General features: G+C 42.8%; 1 protein-coding gene across 1 annotated transcript in view; it reads right to left on the bottom strand.

Moving 5' to 3' along the window:
- The window catches only part of CLSTN2 (calsyntenin 2), a 1,274,585-nt gene that overhangs the window by 305,888 nt on the left and 941,037 nt on the right, over window positions 1–27,660 (bottom strand). The window contains exon 6 of the mRNA XM_044290609.1: window positions 8,600–8,785. Within this exon, the coding sequence (XP_044146544.1) occupies window positions 8,600–8,785 (186 nt within the window). The remainder of the gene's footprint in view (window positions 1–8,599; window positions 8,786–27,660) is intronic.

The following is a 27,660-nucleotide window of genomic DNA, read 5'->3' on the forward strand; positions in this document are numbered from 1 at the left end:
GGAAATAGGCCTATAATTGGGACACAGGGAGTGGTCCTTACCCTCTTTAGGAATTAGCGTAATGTGGGCTCTGGTCATGTCAGCAGAAAGGGGAATCCCCCGTAGGGAATCATTATAGATTGGCAGGAGGTGAGGGATCAATACCTCTTGGAACAAATAATAAGGAGTTGGGAGTCCGTCCGGACCGGGGCATTTTCCTCTGGGGGAATTTTTTATCGCGTCTAAAATTTCATCATGGGAGAAAGGGGAAGCTAACTGAATCTTATCCTGTTCCGAGATCTTGGGGAGTGCCAGACTCTCAATGTATGAATCAAAGGGTGCCAGAGGATCTGTACTACCCGAGAGAGAGCGCGAGGATTCGAGGTTGTAAAGAGATTGGTAGTAATCCCTAAACATTGAGGCAATTTTATTTGGCTCAAAGGTAAATCCACCTTCTGGAGTTTTCAGCTTGTGTATATAGTTATTTGACTTTCTACTCTTGAGTCTAGACATCATGTAGCGGGAGGCTTTGTTCCCATGAGCGAACATCTTATATTGGGAATGTAGAAAGAGCTTAGCTGATGCCATATTTAAAAGATTTCTGAGGGAGGCTCTGCATACCGACAATTCTTGTAAGTGGGCTTCCAGCAGAGATCTTTTATGAGCACTTTCTAAAGACGCAATTTTGGTGTGTAAAGAATCTACCATTTTCTGCCTCTCCTTCTTAAGGTGTGACCCCAGACTGATACAATGGCCCCTAATGAACGCTTTATGGGCGTCCCAAATAATTTGTGAGGAAACCCCAGGGGTACAGTTAATGTTAAAATATTCTTCTAGAAGTTGCTGTAGTTTGGATCTGGTATCTTGATTACTTATGAGCATCTCATTGAATCGCCAATGGCTGGTGGGTTTATGGGTAAGAGGGGGTTTTACTTGGAGGTATATTGGGGCATGATCGGAGAGGATAATGGACCCTATATTCGCCTCGGAACATAGCTGAAGATGTTCCCTGGAAATAAACAAATAGTCCAGGCGGTGATAGGACTTATGCATTGGTGAGAAAAAGGTATAGTCCTTGGAGTCCGGGTGAATAGTTCGCCAGGCATCAATTAAGTGTGCTTTTGATAGTGTCCGAATAAGGGAGCGGATACCTTTTTGGGATTGGACAGATTTATGCGAGGAGGAATCTATCAGCGGATTCAGGACAAGATTTAAGTCCCCTCCCATTACCGTAACACCATCTCTAAATGACTCTGATTTTGCTAATACAGATTTAATCCAAGGAATCTGTCGGGTATTTGGAGCATATAGATTTATGAAAGTATATAAATGCTGCCCTATCTTCCCTTTGACCATTATGAAACGGCCCTCTGGGTCACACAGCTGGTCCTCTAGAATGAAAGGTACTTTGCCCTGGAACCCAATGCTCACTCCTTTGGAATTGGAAGTAGGAGAGCCACAGTGAAACCAAATGGAGAAATAAGAATAAGACAAATTTGGGAAGTTCTGGGACTTGAAGTGGGTCTCCTGTAGGAAAACAATATTAGCTTTATCCTTTCTCAAAATTCCAAAAATCTGGCTTCTTTTTGAAGGCGAATTGCAGCCTTTTACATTATAGGAGGCAATTTTAAAAGCCATCATGGGAACAAGGAGAAAGGACAAAAATGCTGAAGCATGCGTGTCTGTATATTAGTCAAAATGAAAATGTAAGTACAATACTTAATAGTGGGATGACCCAGCCATGTAAAAGGATGGAGACCAAATGATGGAGTGACCTGTCTCGGATGGATAGTGCTCCACACAATGAAAGACCTGCGAAAACATATAAACTCTATAAGTAAAACAAACAAAGAAAAATTGGAATCTACATAATGGTCTCCGAGGGACACCCGTGAGGGGGGGAAATGGCATTCGCCTAATTTGGACCCGGCAATAAAGGTCAAACATTACCATTCAGCCAGTCAAGAAGTCGAACAAAAGTCGGGATGATGGGCCTGCGCAAAACCACGATCGCTGCGATAGCCTAAGACCTGCCTTGTGACCTAGTATCACCTGAGTATACCATAAGCAAAATCGCTTGATGCGCATAAACCAGTGATACCAGAAATATTGAGGTCTCGATACGACTAAATCATGCGAATAATGAACCTAACCGGATTATGTTAGAGCGCGAAACGATCACTAAATCCCTTCGTGGCTGGCATAGGACATTACGTGCAGCACAACTAGGCATTTAACATAAAACAGCTAGACAGCCAGCTATTAGATACACATCAGGTCGGATACACCTTGTCCTGGCTAATAAAACTTGCGAAAAATCATGAACTGCGATATACTAATAGAAGGTATTCAATCATATATGTTATCATGAGATGAGACTACGTAATAACTATTAAACACCTATCGTTGAGCTGGGGTAACCAATCATTAAATTAGTATAGAGGTGCTGAGCTCCTACAGTGATCTATTGTGTGAGGCTGCGCAATAAAATATCACTGGAAAAAATGGGAAGGACGAGCTTGCGCATATAACAGTCTCCTAATCAGTCCTTAATCCGTCCTAAAACATAAATCCCCAATTAGCTCCGAAGTATACCAACAGCAAAACGCCCGTTGTGTACACGCCGGAGGCATCGGGTACACTTGCAATCAGCATCTAATCGCAACCTGTATGCAGAGAAAATAATCTGGCTGTATTAATGCGCACAATGGCAAGTAATTACCGACAAGGCTAACAGAAGGCTCCTCGTAAAACTCAACGAAACAGTTAACAGCATTCAGCTAGATATAACATTTGCTAGACGGACATCGTTTTAAACACGTAATGTCTCGTCCAGTAAACCTAATGAAAACCACGATATGGTATATAATCTATGGTCACATCTAATCGCAGCTTGCGAACAAATAAAATGTACTTCAGAGCAATTTGAGAGCTACATTAGAGTATGACAGACGGCAGGTATAAATGGTCAGAGAGGCGGTAGAAAGGATAACATTGGGGAAAGCTGGAAGTATGACAGATACAAATTACAGGGGGCCAGGGTAAGTGAGGAAGGTAAGGAGATAAATTGGTTGATACTCATCCGATGCGAATAGAACTGTTAAGCCGCGAACAGTCACAATTTCAGAAGGCGTCGGTCGCAATACGCCTAGGGGTAAGAGGATGACTTTTCTTTTTCTCTTTCTGTCTTTGTGCTTTGGGTGTCCCTTTCAGCTCGAACGCTGTCACCTTAGGCAGTTTAGGAAGAGCAGAAATGTCTTGGATAGCGTCCCAATCTTCAATGTCCAGGGGATTGATATCTAGTAAATCGAATGCTGGGCCTAGGTTTACGTGCGACTTGATGGTGATCCTCCTGCCTTGATGCGCAAAAGACAGACCGAACGGGAACTGCCAACGGTATAAGATCTTGTTGTTTCTAAGCCAATCTGTGAGGGGCTTGAGAGATCTTCGTTTCTGTAGGGTCATCGGAGCAAGGTCTTGAAAGATATTTATCGGCACCCCATTGTACTTAGCTCCACCTGGCAGACGCGCCTTGTTTATTATGGCTTCTTTATCTTGGAAGTGTTGGAAGTGGAGGAACCGGCAAATTATGTCCCTGGGGGGTTCGTTGCCTTGTGGTTTCGGGCGCAGTGCTCTGTGGGCTCTCTCGATTATAATAGAAGAGGAACGCTCTTGGCCCAATAATTCTTCGCATATCTCCTTCACTATGGCGGAGGAATCTTGTGCGGCTTCTGTCTCTGGAACTCCTCTGAATCTGAGGTTATTCCTTCTCCCACGATTCTCCTGGTCTTCCAGGGCGTTGAACATTACATTTAGGTGAGCTTGGCATTTTTGAAGGTTAAGGGCCGTTGCCGTTTGAAAGTCCAGGATTGCGGCCTGATTATTCTCTAAGGCCTCCACTCTGCCGCCAATATGTCTGACGTCTTGCCTCATGGAGGAGAGTTCGCTGATCAGCGGTTCCATAGCCCTTTGGAGAGCAGAGTCCAGGTATTTTCTGGAAATAGAGAGATGCTTGCGATGCCTTGAATCTTCCATATCGCTGGTGTCAGCATGTATCTCGGCCTCGCTCTCCTCCGTCTCTCTGCTGGGCTCCGGCGCCATTTTAGTCTCCCTCGCGGCACAGATCGCTGCAGCTTTTTTGATGAATTTATCCATGTCGCCACAGTTTGACTGGTGCTTGGGGGGAAGGGATGAGTCCCCTGTTCGTTGCTGGCCAATCTTGCCCATCTTTCAGGTTGATAAACTGACTTTAGCTGCTAATAAGCCGGGTCCGAGTAGCAGAGCTCAGGCGCACACGTCCATTCAGGTCTGGCGCTAGCTCCGCCCCCCTCCGCTGTTCTTATTAACTGCCATTTTTTAATTACATTTCAAGCTAAGGAGATGGCAATCTGAAACTACCTCAAAAGGCACAAGCTGAGGGTTTTACCATGGCCCTCATAGTCCCTTGATCTGAATATCATTGAAAATCTGTGGGTAGACCTCAAAAGAGCAGTGCATGCAAGACGGCCCAGGAATCTCATAGAACTTGAAGTATTTTGCAAATAAGAATGCATGAAAATCCCTTAAACAAGAATTTGGCGAAATTAAAAGGGGAAAGGCGGCCCCATGGCAATCAGCCGACACGGCATCCCCAGTAGCCAGTATGCCTGTCACGGAAGGTGTAGAAAACTAGAAGAAAACTAGAAGACACAAAATGAAGATCTGACTGACTGGATCCAAAACTAAGGAACCAAAGGGATAGCCCTGCAACAGACCTGGCTCTCTCCCTAACTGCTCAGCCTATGCAAAAATCTTAATGGTAGATGATCGCATATCCTAGTTCCTCGACTGTATAACACCTGAACACCCTATAATAGCGAGGGGACACGACCACCGGCTCCCTAGACTTGATACGAAGGGAGTCAGGGTCACCTGGGATCCAGCAAACAGGAAAATACAAATGAATGAACAAAAATCTGTAGAAGACTCAGTAGTAACATCCAGCATGCACACACTCCAGGAAGTTGTATAAACCGCAAAGTGATGCAGTATGGGAAGGGATTTAAAGGGATGCAATCAGTGCACCTACATGACAGCTGAGAGAGGCTAACGAGATGAGAAAACGAAAGCAAAACAAAAGGAACCTCAAGGAGGAGGTTCTCGTCTGTCAGAGCTTCTCAGATGTCTGGTGGTGACAATGCCAGAGCAACCAAATCGTGGCTTTATTATTTTTATTAACATTGGATTCAGACGGCCGTTCCGAATTCTATCTGTAAAAAACGGATGAGACTTGAGGGCCTCCGAAACGTGTTATCATCCCTCTTTAAATAAAAGACATTTCTTATATTTTGCTGTGGTCGTGATATTGCACCAAGAGGTGTCGGAATAATGTGGGCCATCTTTCACCTGCATTCCACTTTCTTATTGATCAAACAAGAATTGGAAGACTCTTTGCTGGCTACAAGAAAAGTGTACAAACTGTGATACTTGCCAAATTGGGTGCTACTAGGTATTAACCAGCAATATTTGCTCTGGGTGCTTTTTCTTTTTTTGTTATTTTGAAAATGTAAAAGATGAAAAAAAATATATTTGCTTAAAATACAAAAGGAATTTGTCATCTCTAACGTTATGCCTCTGGGAGATCATTTGATGCTCAACGTGCTTAACTGTTCACAGTAATAGTAATTTTGACCAGGGGTGCATACATTTTGCATGTACCTTTATAGCATCAGGAAAACAATGATTACACAACCATTACAGTTCTATAGCTTTACAAAGTTCCTGAAAGGCAAATCTGCCTAATTAAGCCATTATAATCCCTACTTCCTTTTGTTGCTCTATAGCTAGGCACTTTTGCCTTGCAGGATCTTTGGAAATCTCTGTAACGATAAATGTGGAGGTATGCTGGAGACCACAGTGGGTATAAATCATACTCATTATTGCTCTAACACAATACATATTTATAGTTGACTTACTAGCTAGAGAAACATTGTGTACATACCAATGTATGTAGAGAATGTAATGTATGTACCAGGTGTGACTCCTTTTACATTTGTGAATCAGCTTCCAGAGTGTTGGATTTCCAATGTGCCTAGTTCTTTAGTCATAAAAAATACTATAAAATCCTACCTTTGTTTGGGGGGCAGGGAAAGCTGAATAGTTTGCACAAACTGAAGGAAATACTAAAAGAGGACTTTTATGAGCAGTTTCACTGTAGGTCTTTTGTTAATTTTTCCGCAATTTTTAAACAATTCTAAAAGATCTGACCACATAGTAAATGCAAACAACAAACATACAATACTGGCCTATCTCTGTTGTACTTGTTACTTTGGAGCTTCAGTATTCCCCTCCTGCAGATCTTTCAGCACTATACAGGTTATGGAGCCCATTATAAACAACACCTACTTTCCGTGAATGTCAGGTTTGTGATGTCATACTGGTGCACACATCTGATCTCCATGTAAACATGGTGAAGACAGAAAAAAAAAGGCCTCTCTCTGCTTGCAAGATTTCAGCAAAACTGCTTGTTGTTGCAGCTTGCTGACAGTCTTGCAAGCATATCTAAGATGAACATTTAAAAAAAGATATTTTATTATTTTTAACCCCTTTTACCCCAGACCAGTTTTCACCTTTCTGCCCAGGCCATATTTAGCAAATCTGACATGTTTCACTATATTACAAGAAAAGTTAGACTAGAACCTTCAGAATCACAGGTTCATATCCATCAAGCAAACATGATTGATAAAAAATTAAATGGCTGCACAATATTATACATACAATCAATAGAGCTAAGAAATGGGGATCATTCTAAATAAAAGTGGTATAATACCTACTATAAATGACTCAATGGAAGCTCTTAGCGCACATTTGATCAAACGTGTGTCGGGCCCATCTACCAGGCGTCAAGGTGGCTTCTGCAGATGGGCCCCTAACACTAAATATACTGCCTCGCTTTGGACTTACCTAAGCCTGCATTTTTCAGGGCAGTGTGGGAACCAGCTACATAAGTTCTCTGCTCAGAAGTCCCAGGTAGATGAGCGTTGTTCAGTCTAAAAGAGGCGCTACCCTCTATTAATACTACAAGAAAATGTTCTAGTCTAAATTTTCTTGTAGTATTAATTGAGGAAAGGCGCCTCTTTTAGACTGTAAATGCCCATCTACCTGGGACCTCTGAGCATAGTACTTATGTAGCTGGTTCCTAAACTGCCCTGAGAGAGGCAGTATATTAGTGTTACAGACCCATCTGCGGAAGCCACCTTGATGCCTGATAGATGGGCCCGACACATGTTTGATCAAATATGTGCACTAAGAACTTCCATTGACTCATTTATAGTAGGTATGATACCAGTTTTATTTAGAATGAGCCCCATCTCTTAGCTCTATTGTTTGTATGTATAATGGTGTGCAGCCATTTTCTTTTTTATCAATTATGTTTCACTATATGTGGTAATAACTTTGGAACGCTATTACTTATCCAACCCATTATGAGACAGTTTTCTCTTGACACATTGTACTTCATGACAGTGGAAAATTTGAGTCAATATACTTTACCTTTATTTATAAAAAAAATAAAAAAATAACCAAAAATTGAGAAAAATTCGCAATTTACTAAATTAGAATTATTCTACATTTAAGACAGATAGTAATGCTTCATAAAATAGCTATCAGTCATCATTCTCCATGTGTCTACTTCATGTTGGCATCATTTTGTAAATGTCATTAAATTTTTTTAGGACGTTAGATAGCTTTTTCTAAGCACCAATTCAGTTTGATTTTGAGGGGTTTAAATAATGGAAATTACCCATAAATGACCCCATTTTAGAAACTGCACCCCTCAAATTATTGAAAACTGATGATGCAAACTTTGTTAACCCTTTAGGTGTTCCACAAGAATTAAAGAAAATGGAGGGGAAATTTCTAAATTTCATTATTTTTTGCAGATTTTTCATGTTAATCAATTTTTTTCTTGCAACACAGCAAGAGCTACAGCTGGTCGATATGGATGCTGCGATACCTAATATGTCTACTTTTCTTTTTTCACAGTTTTTTTACAATTTCTTTATAACTTAATTTTGGGAAACAAACATTTTTTTTTTTTTTTTACTTGAAACTTTTAATATTTTTTTATGTCAAACAATTTTTCAAACTTTTTTATTTTTATTTTGTTTTTTGTCCCACTATGATGCTTCAACTTTTCGGGGCTCTGATCCACTCTACAATTTATTACAACACATGTGTATTGTAATGCATTGTCTGTAAGTGTATTACACAGTGTCATAAACTTACAGCCTGCTTGCATGTGAGACCCAGGTCTCACAGGCCTAAATAGAAAGCAGCACAATGCCTATATGCAAGGCATTGAACTGCCTTCCCAGCCACTGGTCACTGTCACCGCAGCGTGGAGACCCGATGAGGACGGGGAGGGAGCTCCCTACACACACCGCATACATGCCGTGTTCAGTGCTGACCGCGGCACAGCTATGGTTAATGCGGCGGCATCAGTGTTTTCACCGATGCCAATGCATACAGCAGGGGCAAAACTCTGTGGAACAGCCGGACCCCTGCTGCTGATCGGGCGGGTGCTGGTTGGTAAGGGGTTAATGTGCTTAGAGGTTTAGCCTCCCTTTAAGTGTTCACTTACCACATAATTTTTGCAAGGATGTGTCAGAATAAGTTTCACGGTCACAGCCTTTTCCGATATGATTGTTCTGGAGTTCAATGCTAGTACGAACAGAAGACACAGGTCCATCACATGTATCCAAGTGAATATTTGGAAATAGCGCAACACTTGCAGATCCAAGGTTGTGTTCTATACGTTTATCCCAGTCTGTAATATAAAATAAAATAAAATATATTTAATTATTAACTTACAAGAGTCTGCTAAATAACTAATCATATTTACTGTTCTGTACAGTGCATTTGGAAAGTCTTCAGACCCTTTCTTGTACTAAACTAAAAAAAGTTTTCCTCTAACAATCTGCACCCACCTTAAAGGGGTTGGCCACTTTCCGGCTATGGTTGATCAATGTGTTTGTAAGATGACTATATGGTACTTACTATGGTCATTTACTACATTTCATAAGTTATTTTCCCTTGTCGGCCAAGTCTTTTGTGATGTCCACATAGGAGACCTGTCCATAAAATGGCTGCTGATGTGACCAGGCAAATCACTCAGTCTCCTCCATTTAAATACACTGCACCTGCTCTAAACTCTAGACATTGCGAGTGCAGATGTCAGATATGGTGCATATGAGTAAAGAAGGCTGAGAAATGTATTTACAGTCATTTTTGCAAGGTCACATGACCCTCCATCATCGGCCATCTTATGGACAGGTCTCATGTGTGGACAGTACAAAAGGCTTGGCCAACAAGGGAAAATACCTTATAAAGCATGGAAAATGGTGCAGAATATCAACAAATGCTATATTATTAAGTGGCATGTAGTCATATTACATTCACATTGGTCAGAAGTAGCCAGATTAACTCCTTTAATGAAAAAGTGTAAAACGAATTGTAGAAATGTTTGTATTTTCTTTTAAAGGGAAAACTAAAATTTTGCATTGACATAAATAGACCCTTTGTTCTGACAATTTAAATTTAGCTCTTGATCATCTTTGAGATGACATGACATGACCTTATGAAGCCACAGATCTGGTGACGGGTACATAAAATTACTTATTTAATTTATTCAAATCTTTGTTTTAGCCGAAGGCTGCAACATAACAAAATGTGAATGCGTAAAAGGATGTGAAGACTTTTCAAATATAGTGTATTTATTTTTGAGATGTTGCTTGTCATCTGTAAATGGACAGGAGGTAGTAACAGAAATGTTGATGTCAGAATTCTGTCTCTTATTTGTGTATTCTTTAGACTGGAGAAAAATACAGGTTATTAGTTGTCACACTGATGGAATCTGAATTCTAAAGTGTACCTAATCTTTCAACAAAATTTACATTCATTTATTGTGGCTATTATATCACTTCTAAATGGCATTTCTCTTTTTTTTCTCAGAGCATGATAAATGTCTAGTTTTAAATTTTCCCAGGTATTGTGGGTGGAGACTAACTCTCATTCGCTGCACACAGAAAGTAGAGGAGAATCTGCTTCCTAACCTCCTGTTACTCACTAAGAAGCAGATGCAGGATTACAGTGGACATTAGATTGTGCTATTGACCTATATGGTTGTAAAGGAAGCACTTAGGAAGTTTATATCTCAGCCCATGTATCTGCTGAAGTCTTCTTGTCCCCTTTGCAAAGAATACTCCCATACTCCCAAATGAGCTGCTCCTGTTCTGGAAGCATTAGGACCTTTTTCAAAGTGAAAAGCAATTAGAAGCATGCAATATCACATAGTGCAAAAGTTCCAAAGTTTGTTAACTGAAGGAGAAGTGGAGATAATGTATTTGAGCATTTGCAATAATACTTAATAAGATTTAATAAGGAGATTAGGAACACTATTACAACATTGGTGAATCCATCTTGCAGCCACTCCATCTATCTGCTGATGACACAGTAAGCTCATATGGTGATTGGTTTGGTTATGAGCCCACAGTGAAGATATTAGCCAGGATTGGTGTTCGCAGATGTGTGTTTAGGGTCATTAATTTTGATTAATGATTGGATAAATTTTAATCATTCCTTGCTAGATATGGTATTTAATCGGCTTGAGCGAATCAGGCTTTGGATCATAGAGAAATAAAAATTGTAATGCTGTTTTCGTACATCCTTAAAATGTATGCAGCAAAACTTTGTCTTGGCCGGAGTTGTGCAAGACTTTGGTGAATGACTTCAGGATTTCTAGCTGCGTATTTTAAAACATTTTAAAATAGGAATCCGAAGTGGGCTTTGGTACCTGGGTACCAGCCAGTACCGAAACCCGACTTCGAATTTCTATTTTAAAATGTTTTTAAATACACAGATAGGAGTACAAAAGCCATTCACCGAAGTCTCAAGCAACTTCGGCTGAGGCAAAGTTTTGCTACACGGAGTCCATATATTTTAAACGCATTATAAAGTTTTTTTAACAAATCAACTTTGGATCTGTTATCCAAAGTTCATTACGCTCAAGCTTAGTACTTAAACTTGTGTTTAGCAATGGTTTATATGGCATTTCCTTTTTGTATCTGATGGGATATGAGAAACTTCACATATTTTTTATTCCTGAAATCCACTGTATTAAGAAGTGATTGGATTGGGCACTGGTCCTGTCTTCAGTTGTGATTTACAACTAGTTTCCTCATATAAGGATTGCACTGTACTTCAGTCGATTGTGTTCTATATTACAGCCTTTGCTTTCTGTAGGATATGTCATCTAAAAGCTATTTTGAAAGCAAATCCCAGTTATTTTATATTACATTTGTTAATTGCTTAATGTCAATTTCTTGCTCAGATGCCAACTGAGCGTGGGAGGTGAAATTAGTTTGTGTTTTCCCCAGTGACAGACTGGCTAATCTTATTAGAGCTCATTTGGTGAGTAACCCATCAGCCATAGGGTGTATATATATTTCATTTTGTATTTTTCTTCTCTTTTGTAATTTCTGAAGGTTGATTAGTTTCCCTAAGGTTGTTTCTTTCTTTTGTATACTGTAATCAAATCTAATTTGCAAAGGTAATGGAAGGATAAGAAGTCAAATGTCAAGTCGCACAACAAGATTCTCATTTAGAAAAATATGTTGCATAAATAGACAAAGAGAAATCAACTAAACATAATGTATTATACCTAGCTTTATACGTGGCCACTTACAATGTGCCCAGAAACAATTGCACATACAGTACTATAAACAGTATATCACACAGGGCTGTATTTACAGCTGGTGCCTCACTTGTTATCAAGAACAGTATGACGAGAGGAGTGGGCACAGGGGTGGAATTAATTTAAAGAGCCATCATGTTGTAAGCAAGTCCATTTTTTAAGAAGGTGAGGCCAACATGAGAAAGCAGTGTCAACTCAAGTAGGTGGGGCATACACACATAGATTGGGCAAGAAATACTATAGATTGGCACTATATTATGTTACACATTGGTATTTGGCTCTGCAGCAGAAACAAATACCAAAGCTCAGCACAATACACTGCCGCAGTAGCACCAAATACCACAGTACAGTGCAATATGCTGCCTCAGCAGAACCAGATTCCACAGTGCAATACAATATACTGCCTATGCTGAACCAAATACCACAGTGCAGCAAAATAAATTTACCCAGCAGAACTAAATACCAATATACTGCCCCAGCAGAAGTTCTTGTTGCACTGTTATTTTTTTCTGCTGAGGCAGTATCTTGTTATTCATTGTGACATTTAGTTCTGCTGGGGTAACATATTGTCCTGTACTTTTAGTTATGCTGCAGAACCACAACCATAGTATAGGACAATTACTGACCCAGTAGAAACAAATACCAAATTGCAGCAAAATATACTTCTCAGGCACCACAAAATACCTCCCCTAAAGCTGCCCCTCTGAGATGGGGTAACAGCTGTGAGTCAACTCTACCAACACACCAGTCATCATAGCCAGTGTCATCATCATCATCATCAGCCTTGTCCTTGCACAAGTGACTCCCCCTTCTCCTTCTCCTCTTCCAATGGTAGGTGGCCAGCCAGATGTGTAAGATGCTCTTCTTCAGCCATTCTTTGTTGCATCAGCAAGAGCATCTGCTCTAGGATACATAACAGGGGGATGACATTATAGATGCAGCAGTTGTCCCTAATGGCAAATCTGGTGGCCTCTTCAAAGGGTCTGAGTATGTAACTCATGTATTGGATGAGCTTCCACTGCCTTACCTCAAACAACACATGTTCCCTGCTGAGTTGGTCTGTTAAATGATAAAATCATTCATTGCTTTACACTCTATGATATGCAAGGTGGGATTCCAGCAAGTTGGAACATCATAGATCAAGTGGTGCAATAGCAGACTATTCTGTTGCTGCAAGTCCAGTCTCCTGGACATCACCACCACCCTCTGAAATCCACAGTACTTTAAAAAAATGTGTTGAACCAGTAAAAGTATTGTGTGTGCCTTGCTGGGAGCATGTGATATTTCCCCAAATACAAAGCATCACAATGTTCCTGCCATTATCTCTGACCACTTTGCCAAGTTGGAGTTGGCGGAAAGAAAACTCATGGGATGCTTGCTGCTCAATTCGCTTTAGGAATTGACAACTGTGTGACTACTCTCATGCAAGCTCATTAGCACTAACACAGCACGGCAATGCTTCACTTTACAAATATATGATAGAAGGGAGGGAGAGTGGCAGCAATGCTCTGCCCTACATCTGGATTGGGATGGGATAATGTCCATGAAGGAGGATGTGTAGGAGGCAAATAAGCAACTTGTGTGGGAGCCAGACTGACCCATACATGAAGTTGTTCATAGGATCTGGCCTTCTTGCTGTAAAATAACATTGGCAAAGTGGGCCATGAAAGACAGTCCCTGCCTGTAACAATTGTCCATGGTGGCATCCATCTTTCTGCAAAGCAAGAATTGCAAGGAACGTCCCACTTTCTCTGCCTCATGGCAATACTAGGAAGTGATGTCTTTTTTGGAGGAGAAAAATTGGGGCTAGGAATCTTTCAGTGAGGCTGAGTACTTGCTATCCAGTTCTTATTGGCAGCAGAATCCACTAATTGGTACAGTAGTGAGTGCATAGCCAGTAGCTTGGCCAGGTGTAATTTGAGCATGCACACCATCGGATTGCTGGGGGTGGAGAGATGATTCTTGGCTACATATTCTGTTATCAATGGCTGACAACAGATTAGAGTAGTAGCAGTAGTCTGAGCAGAAGAATTAGTAACTGATGATGACAAGGGCTCTGTACTATATTTAAATGCTGCCTGGCTGCCACAATGTGCTGCAATAAGGCTATGTGTTTAAATGCCCGCTCCTTATTTTAATCAAGCATATCTTGCACATGCCAATGCTTATGTCTTCCAGCCTTGTGGAGAAAAACAGCCAGATGAGAGAAACCCACAAAAAGCTAGCAGCAGCTGAGCTTGTTTTAGGTCTGACATGTTTGGTGCTCCCACAGTATCAGCAGCAGAACCAGTTACAAAAATGACCATAACAAATCTGGCCCTGACAGTTTTTTGGGTGACTCTGTCTATATTGCTGCCCTCCTCCTCTGATGTCAACATCACCTCAATATCTTGATCCGACTCCCAGGTCCTTTCCAACACATAATCATTATGAGAGTCCTCACCCATCCCACCACTTTTATCAGACGATGATATGTCATTGTGGGCTTCTTGGCCCTCTCCTGATTCCATGCTTTGTATTTTCTCTGAGTACCACTGTTGCCTCTACTGCCCCTACTGCCATTACAATGGCTACAAGTACCACTACTACAACCACCAACACAGCTATGTATGGGTTCCCCTATAATCCCTTGAACCTCCTCATTATGGCAGTCCAAACACTGACTGTTCACACAAAAGTCAACATGGGAAAAATGTTTGAAAGACTATTAAGGGACTATTTACAGGAGTATGTGACTGTAAATAATATTATAAGTGATAACCAGCATGGGTTTACCAAGGACAGAAGTTGTCAGACTAACCTGATTTGTTTTTATGAGGAGGTAGCAGCTGTGGATGTAGTGTTTCTGGATTTTGCAAAGGCTTTTGATGCTGTCCCTCATAGACATTTAATAGGTAAAGTAAGGTCTATAGGCTTGGAAAGGATAGTTTGTAATTGGATTGAAAATTGGCTGAAGGACTGTGTCCACAGAGTTGTGGTCAATGATTTCTATTCAGAATGGTCCCGGGTTTTAAGTGATGTACCCCAAGTTTCAGTGCTGGGCCCCTTATTATTTTATGTATTTATTAATTATATGGAGGACGAGATTAATAACACAATTTCTATTTTAAGCTATGTAGAACTGTAAAGTCTATGGAAGATGTCCATATACTACAAGCTGACTTGAACACTCTGAGTGATTGGGCATCATCTTGGCAAATGAGGTTCAATGTGGACAAATTAAAAAGTTATGCATCTTGGTAGTAATAATATTTGTGCTTCATATGTCCTAGGTGATGTAACACAGGGAGAGTCACTTATAGAGAAAGATTTGGGTGTCCTTGTGGATGGTAGATTAAATAACAGCATACAATGTCAATCAGCTGCTTCTAAGGCCACCAGGATACTCTCATGCATTAAATGAGGCAGGGATGTGATATTTCCACTTTACAAAGCATTGGTGTGGCCTCATCTGGAATATGCAGTTCAGTTCTGGGCACCAGTCCATAGAAAGGATGCACTACAGCTGGAAAAAGTACAGAGGAGAGCGATAAGGGGAATGGAGGATCCTAGTTATGAAAGAGTAAAAGATTTGAATGTATTTAGTCTTGAGAAGAGACGTCTAAGGGGGGATTACAAATATATAAATGGGCCATACAAAAAATACAGTGAAAAACTATTCCATGTAAAATGCACTCAAAAGACAAGGGGGCACTGCCTCCGATTGGAGAGGAAAAAGTTCAGTCTCCGGAAGCGCCAAAGCTTCTTTACTGTAAGAACAGTAAATCTGTGAAATAGACTGCCTCAGGATGTGGTAACAGCGGGAACAGTGGACAGTTTTAAAAAGGGTTTAGATGAATTCTTAAAAGTAAACAACATTAAAGCTTATGAAAACGTGTAGAAATCGGAGTCTCAATTCCTTTTGGGATTCGCGTCCCCACCTATCACTTGATGGACGTATGTCTTTTTCAATCGTATTAACTATGTAACTATGTAATAAAGAGAGCCTCTTAAGTATTTTCCATAGTGCATGGGGTTTTACTGACTCTTCTTAGGAGGTGTCCTACTAAGAGGGGGCAGAGAAGACAGAAATTATGTAACTGAAAGACTTCTCTGTGGCCACGAGGATGAACAGGAGGAATACTGTTACCCCTGGCTCCAAAGCACAATGTAAGGCTCAGAGGTGATCTCAACATCATCCTGCGTCCTGTCCACAAACTAATTCTCTTTGTCCTCAATAATAATATGGTGCCTATCAGAAGGCAGGAAGAATTGTGGCCTAGTATTACCACTGGCCTGCTGGCTAGTGCTGCTACCCACATTCTAACTTTCGAATAATGAGGCATGGGTTTTTCATTTTGCATTCTTCCATTTACCAGACATATTATTATGAGGCCTATAAAACGTGTGAGGTTTGGCACACAAAATATTAAACAGTACTAGTACTACTATTTTTCCTGTAGTTTAAAAACAGAGACCCCTCTCTTTCTACAAACACACTACACACTGGTATTGACAATTTATTGTCATAATAAAACTATAGTAATGCAGTTTTTGCAGTAAAATGCTTTTGCTGTAATTAAATGGTATCTAGAATTAAAATAACACATTAAGGCTACTTTCACACTAGCGTTCGATCGGATCCGTTCTGAACGGATCCGATCATAATAATGCAGACGGAGGCTCCGTTCAGAACAGATCCATCTGCATTATTTTAGCATATAAAAGCTAAGTGTGAAAATAGCCTCGTACGGATCCGTCCAGACTTTCAATGTAAAGTCAATGGGGGACGGATCCACCTGAAGATTGAGCCATATTGTGGCATCTTCAAACGGATCCGTCCCCATTGACTTACATTGTAAGTCTGGATGGATCCGCACGGATCCGCACGCCTCCGCACGGCCAGGCGGACACCCGAACGCTGCAAGCAGCGTTCAGCTGTCCGCCTGTCCATGCGGAGGAGAGCGGAGCGGAGGCTGAACGCCGCCAGACTGATGCAATCTGAGCGGATCCGCTCCATTCAGACTGCATCAGGGCTGGACGGCTGCGTTCGGGTCCGCTCATGAGCCCCTTCAAACGGAGCTCACGAGCGGACCAGCGAACGCTAGTGTGAAAGGAGCCTCACTAAAGCGGAAATAGTAATGCAGTGAAACTGTGATATACTCCTAGTCCCTACCAATGGCATATCAGTCATCTATGTGTCTTTACAATGTATCTTTACAACAGGACTGGAGAGACACATGAGACTGATGTCAAAGAATTAGTAAGTAAAGATAAAGGGAAGCTTTTTACTTTGCATTGTTGAATAGGATCTGTTTGCTTCCCAACATGTCTGTTTCAGTAAATAATTGTATTCTCCATAATAAAGCAGTTCTGTAGAATCTTTTTTTTTTTTTAACATTATGTAGTATTCCTATGTCTTTACTACTAGACATTTAAAAATACATTGACAACTGTGTGTTAGCAGTTGGGGAAGTGTCTTTATATAGTGTGTGACTGTCCAATCAGAGCTGACAGTGTCAGACTGTGTACACATTCTATTGGCAAATGGAATGGTAGCACCCATATGTCAATTGAATGATATGTTTCTAGTAAGAAACAACAATACATATCATAAGAAAATTTGTTCCAGAATTATTTTTTATGGGGAATACATTAATTTCCTGACATGTCAAGATGAATGACAGGACATCTTAAAAACTAAACTGATACATTTTTAAATCCTTGAAACCCCCATTAAAGGTGTGTTGAGCTTATTTTTTCTTCAGACTCTGAAGCTCCTAAACAGCGTGCACAGATAACAAACTATCTTGTTTCAGAACTTGATTGGTGGCAGAAAGTAAAATGCAAGCAAATAAGAAAGAGATGAGCAAATTTCCCAAACTTTGTTTTGGTTCCGATTCAGTCAAATCAGCTGTCAGATTTGATTTAGTCTAAATTAGTTGACCCAAATCAAAAGTGTCCTAATTGCCCTGAAAGTCGAGTATGACACTCTGGGGTCTTGTAGGACTGTATTTAGCCACTTACAAGATCTTTAACACCAAGATGGTAGAGAGTGAATTGATCCTGCCGATTATAAATTAGACCCACATTTTCCCAAATATTTTGAATTCTAAAGAACTTGAATTTATTTTGGACGTATTACAGAGGTTAGAGATAATGAGAAAGAGCACCCACAGGAGTACCACCAAGGCCATTCAGCTAACAGGGCAATTTTGTGCTTTTGAAAGGTAAACTGGATTGCAAGTCTTATTTCCAGGTATTATTCTCTCTCACTTTCATCTTTTAGGACTCATATTTATTTTGTGAATCTTTTCTAAAAAAAATAGTCCTCAGAGACCAGAAACTGTTAAATGCCGATTTTTTTTTTAGCAATTGGAGCATATTTGATTTTGTTTTGTTTTTTTTGCAAAATGAACTGTCACTAGAGAAATATAAAAAATATTTTAAAAAATCAATTCGGCCAGTTTGCTGAATTTTCCAATTTTGAAATGTGCTTCAATCCAAATAAATTTGCAACGAATCGCATTAAAACAGCTATTTCCGTGCTGGATGGACCCTTTATATGGGTGTAGAACATTGTGCCTTGCAGTAACACGCATAGATAGAGTGCTTGGGTAGTGAAATAATACTTTCAGTCAGTATGGCATGCAGATGGCAGGCGTCGCTATTAGAATCACACTGCACACTTCGCTTATTTGGGCAGTCACTGGGCCGAAACCGACCAAATAACTTAAGTATGAACTCAGCCTTACAGGTTGATGTTAGTGTAAAGAAGAAACACACTCCTTTTACACCCTCGTCAGCTGATTCCACATAGATGTCTACAGAACCTGTTCTATTAAATGCTCATACAAGTAGTGCCCCCCCAACAGAGTGCAGAGGGTGTCAGCAATAAGTTTGTGTTGACGTCACAGATTATTTTGCTCTTTCTCTCATCATTCAGAACAGTAACCCACAAAAAACGGATCCTGTGTGGAGCATCTGCCTTAACTCTCAGCATTTGCTCAATAATCCATCAGTATTGCTAAAGTATAAAATAATAATATAATATTGTAATATTGTAAAATCTGGTATCTCCATGATAAATCTGCAGTGTGAGGGCCCTGTGTGGCTTTTACACACTTTCAAAATAATCATTCAGCCAGGCAAATAGATGCTGGATGACCGGGACGCTCCATGACCTTCCAAGCAGCTGCTGGTAGCGGTTCACTTCTGAAACGTCCATATAGTGCAGGGGGAATCCGAAGACCCTCTCCATCTCCGTGCACCACAGGATGCCCTCCTTTTCATTTCCATGATGACTGGGAACACGTGGGCCTGGTTGTTTGATTTGAATCTTGATTTTTGACTAACTTTGCTACTGTCTTCTCATTGTCTGCAGCTACCGAAGGCCTGTTCATGCTAGGCATGTTTCCCTATGGTTGGTGAGCAGCCAATACCGCAATTGCAGCAATCTTGACACAATTCTTCTCCAGGTGGAGAGGAATTGTTTTCTTTGCATGCTTTCTGAAATAAACATTAATAAGGAAGGTGCACTACTGTGGATGAAAACAAACAAGTCTGACTAAACTCTCAAAGTGGTGTTAAAATTGAGAATTTAGCCAATATATCCTTATATTTAAATGTGCCTGATTTTCACCCACAGGCAACATTTAGGTGCACCTGTGAGGCCTGGCCTTATCAGTCAGTCTTAGGTGGGACTCACAGCCTCTTCCCTCCTCCCATTGCAAGCATGGCTGCATGCTGGAGGTAACTGGAAGTTAGCTGTGAGTCGGACTTTATGCTCCTGTAATTCGCCCACTGGCTTGTGGTATTGCCCATACGGCACAGGTAGGTTAGCATTAGGTCCCGAGCTACTTGAGTTACCTTGGTGCGGTGCTCGGGCTCAGATATGTCCTTCATATAAGGATGTATTGGCTAAATTCTCAATTTTAACACCAGTTTAAGGGTTTAGTCAGACTTGTTTTTTTGCATCCACAGTAGTGCACCTTCCTTATTAATGTTTATTTCATATAGCTATTTACAGCCACACATTTTTCTATCTTGTGTAGGATGTCTTTTTGTGGTACTTGTGGTCCACTGCGGGCATCTTCCACTGTATACATTTTTGCTGGGGATTGCGATTAGTAATGGGCCACAAGTGCAGGATCTGCTCCCCTGGGTATAGATGCACAACTGCATATGGAGTTGAGCATGTCCTGCCTTTGGACACCACGCCATTTTTTTGTAGTTGGTATGCTTTCTCCATCGCAACACCACGTTGTTGAATAAACCGAAGAATGGACGATTCTCTCCTGTCTTAGACAAAATTAAAATTTAATTAGTAAATGTATTAAATATTTTATTCTTAAATTAATTAAATATAATCCCAGTCATCATTTCCATGATGACTGGGAACCGTAATGTTTTCACTGGATGAAGAGACCGGGGCCTGGTTGGTTTAAATCTTGATTAACTTTTCAACTCTTATGGGGCTCCAAGCTATCTTGAAGCTTTGTCTTCTCATTGTCTGTAGCTACTGGAAACCTGTTCATGCCAGGCAGGTTTCCCCCAGAACTGTCTTGGTCGATGAGCAGCCAATGCCATACTTGCAGCAATTTTGACATGATTTGTCTCCAGGTGGAGAGGAATTGTTTTCTTGGCATGCTTTCTTCATCGCAACACCACGTCGTTGAATAAACAGAAGACTGGCCGATTCTCTCCTGTCTTAGGTGACATGTAATTTTTATTAGTAAATTCATTAAATATTTAATATTAAATTGAACCAAAACTTGATTAAAATTATAATAAAGTATACTTAAATTTTCCAAAACTGACCAAATTACTCAAGTATGAACTCAGCCTTACAGGTCCATGTTAGTGTCAAGAAGAAGTGCACTCCTTTTACACCCTCGTTAGCTGATTCCACATAGATGTCTACAGAACCTGTTCTATTAAATGCTTATACAAGTAGAGCCCCCTGACAGAGTGGAGAGGGTGTCAGCAGTAAGTTTGTGTTGACGTCACTGATTAATTTGCCCTTTCTCTGATCCATCAGACCAATAACCCACAAAATACGGATCCTGTCTGTGGAGCATATGCCTTTACTAGGTCAGCATTTGCTCAATGATCCATCAGTATTGCTAATGCCAAAAAATAACAGGAGTAAATCTAAAACAGAGATGACATATGAATGGAATATTTGCATGTCTTATGTGTTTTGTACCCACTCCTGCTTTTGGCTACCAAATCATAAGCCAATTTTAATAGGACCATAAAGGCCTTACAGCTGCAACATAGACAGGATCCACTGTGAGTTTCATTTTTCCTTCCTTCTGACAGATCAGAAGACAGGTCCAATAAATGATGATGTCAGCCAAGCCGAAAGCCAAAATAGTGGACCAGTCATGAATTGGGGAGGGTGGGAACAGCATGAGAAGTCCACAGAGTGGACTTATGACATGGTGATGAGGTGTAAGCCGCATTAGGAGACCACAGAGTGGCCCAATGACAGGGTCTGGAGATGGAAGCAGTATGTGGAGGCCACCGAGTGGCACAATGACCGAGTATAAAGTGGCAGTTTGGCTACCCAGTAGTCCAGCGGATCTTCAATGTGGGGTGGCAGGGTGCTGTCCAAGTATGCCACCACCTGCTGGTTCAGGTCCTGCTTCAGGTCTATCTGCTGCGAAGTAGTTTATTCACTATGTGGGTGATGAAAGCAACTCATCAGCGACTGTAGACTCAGGCTGCTGCTGATGGAGCTGGTGCTGCTCCTGCCACCCCACACCTCTCCAGCAGCCATGGCAGTGGAACATGAGCGCAGAGGGCTCCCCCAGTCAGACCTGCGAGAGGATGGATGATGGGGCCGTAGGCAGCGGCCAACTGACTACAAAGGATGTCTCTGTAGTAGTTCAGCTTGTGCTCCCTCTCAGTGGGTTTAAAAAAGGCACCCATTCTGGACCGGTAGCGAGGGTTCAACAAGGTGTAGAGCCAGAAGTCACCCCTCTGCCGAATGGTGACAATTTGGTTATCTCTACGCAAGCAAGTGAGCATGCAGCAGGCCATTTGTGCAAGTGAATCGGAGGGACTCCCTGTCTCCATCTCCACTGCATACTGCCACAGTGTGTTCAGGTCCTCTGTCTCGCTTTCCTCATCATCCTGTAGCTCCTCTGGCTGCTCCTGCTCCTCCTGTCTTGTCAGCTGAGTAGAAAAGCTAACCATTTGATTACATATTGCCTGTGCTCCAATGTCCTCCTCCCCCTTCTCCAGTTCAGCCCCCACAGGCTCATGTGGCCGTAAGATCGAGGCGCCACGTCTCCTGTCCCCTGACCAGCCATTGTTACCACCATCTGTTCTAGGACATGAAGCAGTGGAATGACAACATTCATCCCGTAGTCCTGGTAACTGACAAATGACGTGACATGCTCAAAGGGCCTGAGCAAACGTCAGGTGTAATGCATGAGCTGCCAGTGGCTGACGTAGAAGTAACACAGTGGAGTACTCCTATCCGCTTGCATCATCAAGAAATCGTTGATGGCTTTTCTCTGTTTGAATAGTCGGTCCAACATATGGAGGGTGGAATTTCAATGGGTGGAAATATCGCAGATCATGCTATGTTGGGGGATGCTGTTCTGCCGCTGCAACTAAAGGAGGGTATGCTTTGTGGTGTACGAGTGGCTGAAGTGCATGCAAAGTTTCCTGGCCATTTTTAGGATGTTTTGCAGATGGGTGGAAGACTTCAGGAACTGCTTGAAAACCAAATTGAACATGTGTGCCTTGACGCAGTGCCAACATAATGTTCTTCCCTTTGTCGGTCACCATAGTTCCGATTTTAAGTTGTCGGGGAGAAAGCCAGGAATCTATTTATTGATGCATCATATGGAGCAGTTCCTCCCCTGTGTGACTCTGTTCGACAAAGCAAACCAAGTGCAGAACAGTGTGACACCGCCAAGCCCTGCACATGTGGTATGCTGGAGGGGCACTGTGACTTTTCCCTGCAGTGGAGGCTGAGGACATGGTTGAGAATGAGGAGGCAGAGGTGGACATTGTCGCAGGACCAATGGCGTGACAACGTGAAGGCGGAATCGGCGTCACCTGGCCAAGTTGCTGGTGTGGCTGTGCAGGAAATCAGCCAGTGGGCCGTAAAGGACACATTCACCCAGTGGGCCATAAAGGACATGTATTGTCCCTGACCGTAGTTACAGCACCACACATCAGCCCTGCCATGCACTTTGGCAGACAACAACAGGCTCAAGGACTGGCCCACCTTCTATTCTACATGTGTGTGCAGGGCTGGTACTGCCTTTTCGAATAATAAATGACGGCTTGGTACTCTCCACCTCAGCTCGGCAGAAGCCATCAGTTCTGTGAAAGGTGCAGAGTCCACCACTTGGAAAGGAAGGGACTGAAGCACCAGCAACTTGGACAGGAGCATGTTCAGCTTCTGCGCTGTTGGATGCGTGCACGCATACTGTTGTCTCTTGGCAATCACTTCGGTGATCGATTGCTGACGGAATGACAAGGAGTATCTGGACCAGCAGAAGGTGGGATTCACAGACAGCTCCTTTCGGCTGAGGTGATGGAGCCTTGACTGGCTGAAACTGACTGACTACCAGCCATGCTACCACCTTGCTGGCTCCGCCGCTGCCTCACAGGCAAGTTGCCACCTTCTTCTCCTCATGATAATGAAGCCCATTCTGCACCCAGCTCCCAAGTGCAATCGGCTTCATCATCATCGATTAGTGTCTGCACATCACTTATGTCCACTTATGTCCTCCTCAATGGCCTCTGGGTCAGGAGCCTGACCACTCGCAGCATAAGCTCCTATGCAACTCTCCTCATCATTCTTGCCCACCTGGCGGAGGAAGCAGTGGATGTCTCCTCCAGATCTTGGCTGGGCAGTAGATGCTGACTGTCATCTTGTAGCTGTTCCTAGCTGAAAAGTGAAGCTGAGCCTAGCATATTATACTTTTTGCGGTGAGGAAAGAGAAATGGACAGAGGCAGGTTGAGGACAGGTGAGGGCACAGGCCTGCTCCCGGGCCATGCCAACTAAGGGTTGCATCTGACGAACCCACTAAAGGCTTTTCAACATAACACTTGCACCCCTGCAACAAATTGCCGGAATGACAGAGCTGTATAATAACTATTTGGATCCCCAAATAATCTTTCCCTGCACTTGTAAATCATATTTTTTTCCCAATGATGTTTTCTGTATGACTCTCCCTAGCCCCTGCAACATCTGTCCCTGAATTAAGATCTTGTGAAATGATTACTCTCTATCCTTATCGTGTACTTATAAACTGCTTTGTTTTTCACAATGTTTTCTTTATCACTCTGCTTAGCGACTGAATTGTCTGTCCCTGCACTTAGATGATGTGAAATGATTCCTCCCTATCCTTATCATGCACTTACAAAACGTTTTTTTTTTTCCACAATGAGGTTTTATTTTATTCTCCCTAGCGCCTGCATGAACGTCTGTCCCTGAACAAAGTACAATGGTAAATGGCAGAATCAATGAGTCCCCTTGAGTATATTGTGTATCTGGCCCATGTGTTTTATGTAAAACATGTCCATATTTGTCAACAGTCCAGAATTTACAGGGGCTGTCGCTAATTTTCAGGAAAATTTGAGATGCCCTATGTTGAAAATGGAATGGCTTTATGTTGGAATTGGCTTTATGTAAGCACCGCCTACAAATTCACAATAATGTGTGGGTTCTGGGGGAGTTCCTGGGGTGAGACTCACATGACTCAAATTTACTAACTACAATGTTGCTAAAAACAAACACAAGCAATTCAAATCTATGTGGAGCTGCACTTATGTTCAGATCCTATTGATGTGAGTGTGGGAAAGCCTTGCTGACCCATACAAGGAAGTCCAGGAAAACACAAATGAAAGAATGAAGATGCCACTCCTCAAATCCATAAAATGATCAACTTTCTGCAGTTAAAATGGCTGCAGCATATATCCTAATACCTACACATTTCAAATAATCTTTTTTAATCATAGCATATGATAGGTTATACGCTATCACCTATTTAAAATTAGAGATGGCCTTGCGGTTTGCCCGGTGGTCGTTTCGCGGCAATCTGTGCTCGTTTGCGGTTCGCCGAACAGGTGAACATATGGCGATGTCCGCCGTCACCATATTCTTAGCATTGTCAAGAACTTTGACCCATGACACATATATCAGGTGAGACAGGACAGCCAATTGAGACGTTTCAGCACATGGACAAACCCCCTACCCTATAAATAAAACTGATCCAGCAGCTATTTTACATTCAGTGTTTTGCTTGCCAGTGTAGGGAGAGGTTGCTTTGTGGAGCAGGGACAGACTGTTAGGAACACCAAAAGCTAAATAATAGGGCCACAAAAGTCCTTTTAAGGACTGGTATAGGTGTACTATCGATAGGTGTGACATACAAAGGGGTATAATATACGTATAATATACTTTCTAACATAGAAAGTATATTATAGTGCCTTTGTATTGTGCAGTGGTTGTTTGTAATTCTACTGCAATACCGCAGCTATGCAGAGTGACAAATGCTATTGGAATAACTAATTGCAACTGGTGTGATATACCTGTTGCCCCCCCAAAAAAAACTGATTGAGGGGTGTGATATACCTTTAATATACCTTCTAGCATAGAAAGTATATTATAGTGCATTTGTATTGTGTAGCAGCACCCTCCTCACTCTCAGCTGTGTACACCTGTCAAGGTCTTACCTCCTTGCTGTTCTCCTTCGTTTGACATGTGCTGGCGGCCATCTTGGTTTCTGGGTTTTCTTGTAGCCTCCCACCCTGCGGCTCCTCCTTCCCACTGGGAGGAGCTGGATGCCTAGCTCATATATATAGGAGGTCTGTGGCTTCAGTTCCTTGCTTGGTCCTCCTGTGTTCACATGCTTCTAAGACTGCTGCTGCTTCTGGTTCCTGATCCTGGCCTCGTCTGACTACCCCGCTGGTTCCTGATCCTGGCTTCGTCTGACTACCCTTCTGGTTCCTGACCTCTGGCTACGCAAAACCCTGCTTCGGTTTAGCCATCCGTTTGGACTTTTGCTTACAGCTTGATTTTCAATAAAGCCTTCTTATTTCCACTTATCTCTTGTTGTACGTCTGGTTCATGGTTCCATGACATTAGGACCAAGCCATGAATTCTGACGGTACAGGGCCATCCTCGCTACCTACGCTGATTGCCAGACTTGATCAGCAGGATCACCTGTTGGGTCGGTTCGCTGTGGCGTTGCAAACCCTGCTTGAACGCACGGCTCATTTCGCTTCCGTTGCCGATGGGTCGGTTGTCGCTCCTGGGCCCGCTCCTACTGCCGCTCCGGTTGTTGCGCCAGAGTCTACCCCGACACCTGTTGCTGCGCCTGCGGTGTCTCGGGGTATGACCGGTTCTGCCCCCCTTCCACAGCGCTTTGGGGGAGAGCCAACTCAGTGCCGAGGTTTCCTTAACCAGGTGGGCATTTACTTCGAGTTGCTGCCACATGCCTTTCCTACTGAGAGATCAAAGGTGGGCTTCTTGATCTCGCTGCTCTCGGACAAGGCCTTGGCCTGGGCCAGCCCTTTATGGGAGAACAACAATCCGGTGGTTGCCGAGTTTTCCGGTTTTGTTGCTTCTCTTCGGAAGGTATTCGATGTGCCGGATCGTGCTGCCTCTGCTGCGAAGCTCCTTATGTCCATCCGACAGGGTTCACGATCCGTAGCTGAATACGCCATTGAGTTTCGTACCCTGGCAGCAGAGGTGGGCTGGAATAATGAGGCTCTGGTCGCTGCTTTCTCTCATGGTCTCTCGGATGCCTTGAAGGATGAGGTTGCAGCTAAGGACCTACCAGTGGAGCTTGAGTCTCTTATTTCTTTCCTGATTTTGATTGACACCAGACTCAGGGAGAGACCTTCCTTTAAGGAGTGCCTGCGGAGGCCTTCTAACAGATTGGCGCCTACGTTTGCTGTCCCACCCGTGCCTCCCTCTCCTCCCACGCCTCCTGGGGATGACTTGTCTGGGGGTGAACCCATGCAGCTGGGGTTTGCTCGCCTGTCCGAGGGGGAGAGGGTACTCCGGAGACGCGAGGGCCGATGCATGTACTGTGGTCTCGGTGGGCATTTTCGGTTGGCATGTCCGAACCGTCCGGGAAACGCTCGCACCTGAGATCCTGTCGGGGGCAGATCTTGGGTGGAGTCTCCTCGTCCCCGGTTTCCCGTGTTGACAAACCACTGATCACTGTTGTCCTCTCCTGGGTCGGGGGCTCGTTGACGACATATAACCTGGTAAGGATCAAGGCGGGCGATGAGTGGAAGACCGCGTTTAACACCAGGACCGGTCATTATGAATCCTTGGTTATGCCCTTTGGGTTGTGCAATGCGCCCGCAGTCTTCCAGGAATTCATCAACGATGTTTTCCGTGACCTGTTGCAGCAGTGTGTGGTGGTCTATTTGGATGACATCTTGGTATATTCTGAATCCATGGAGGCCCACATTATGGATGTCAGACGAGTGTTGCAACGGTTACGAGAGAACAAGCTGTTCGGTAAGCTTGAGAAATGCGAATTTCACCGATCCCAGGTAACCTTCTTAGGTTACATCATTTCCGCTGAGGGGTTCTCCATGGATCCTGAGAAGGTTTCGGCTGTCTTACAGTGGCCCCAGCCCAGTGGTCTTCGTGCCCTGCAGCGCTTTTTGGGCTTCGCCAATTATTATCGGAAGTTCATCAGGGACTTTTCCATGCTAGCCAAGCCTCTCACGGATCTGACCAGGAAGGGCAGTAATCCCCAGGTCTGGCCGCCCGAGGCCATCCGAGCTTTTGAGGCTCTAAAATCCGCCTTTGTGTCGGCTCCGATTCTGTCGCATCCCAACCCTGGGTTGCCGTTTGTCCTCGAGGTGGATGCGTCTGAGACGGGAGTAGGCGCCCTCCTGTCTCAGCGTAGAACACCGGAGGGTCCTCTGCTTCCTTGTGGGTTTTACTCCCGGAAACTGTCTTCCGCGGAGTGCA

The sequence above is a fragment of the Bufo gargarizans genome, chromosome 4 (assembly GCF_014858855.1).
Source record: "Bufo gargarizans isolate SCDJY-AF-19 chromosome 4, ASM1485885v1, whole genome shotgun sequence".
NCBI lineage: Eukaryota > Metazoa > Chordata > Amphibia > Anura > Bufonidae > Bufo > Bufo gargarizans.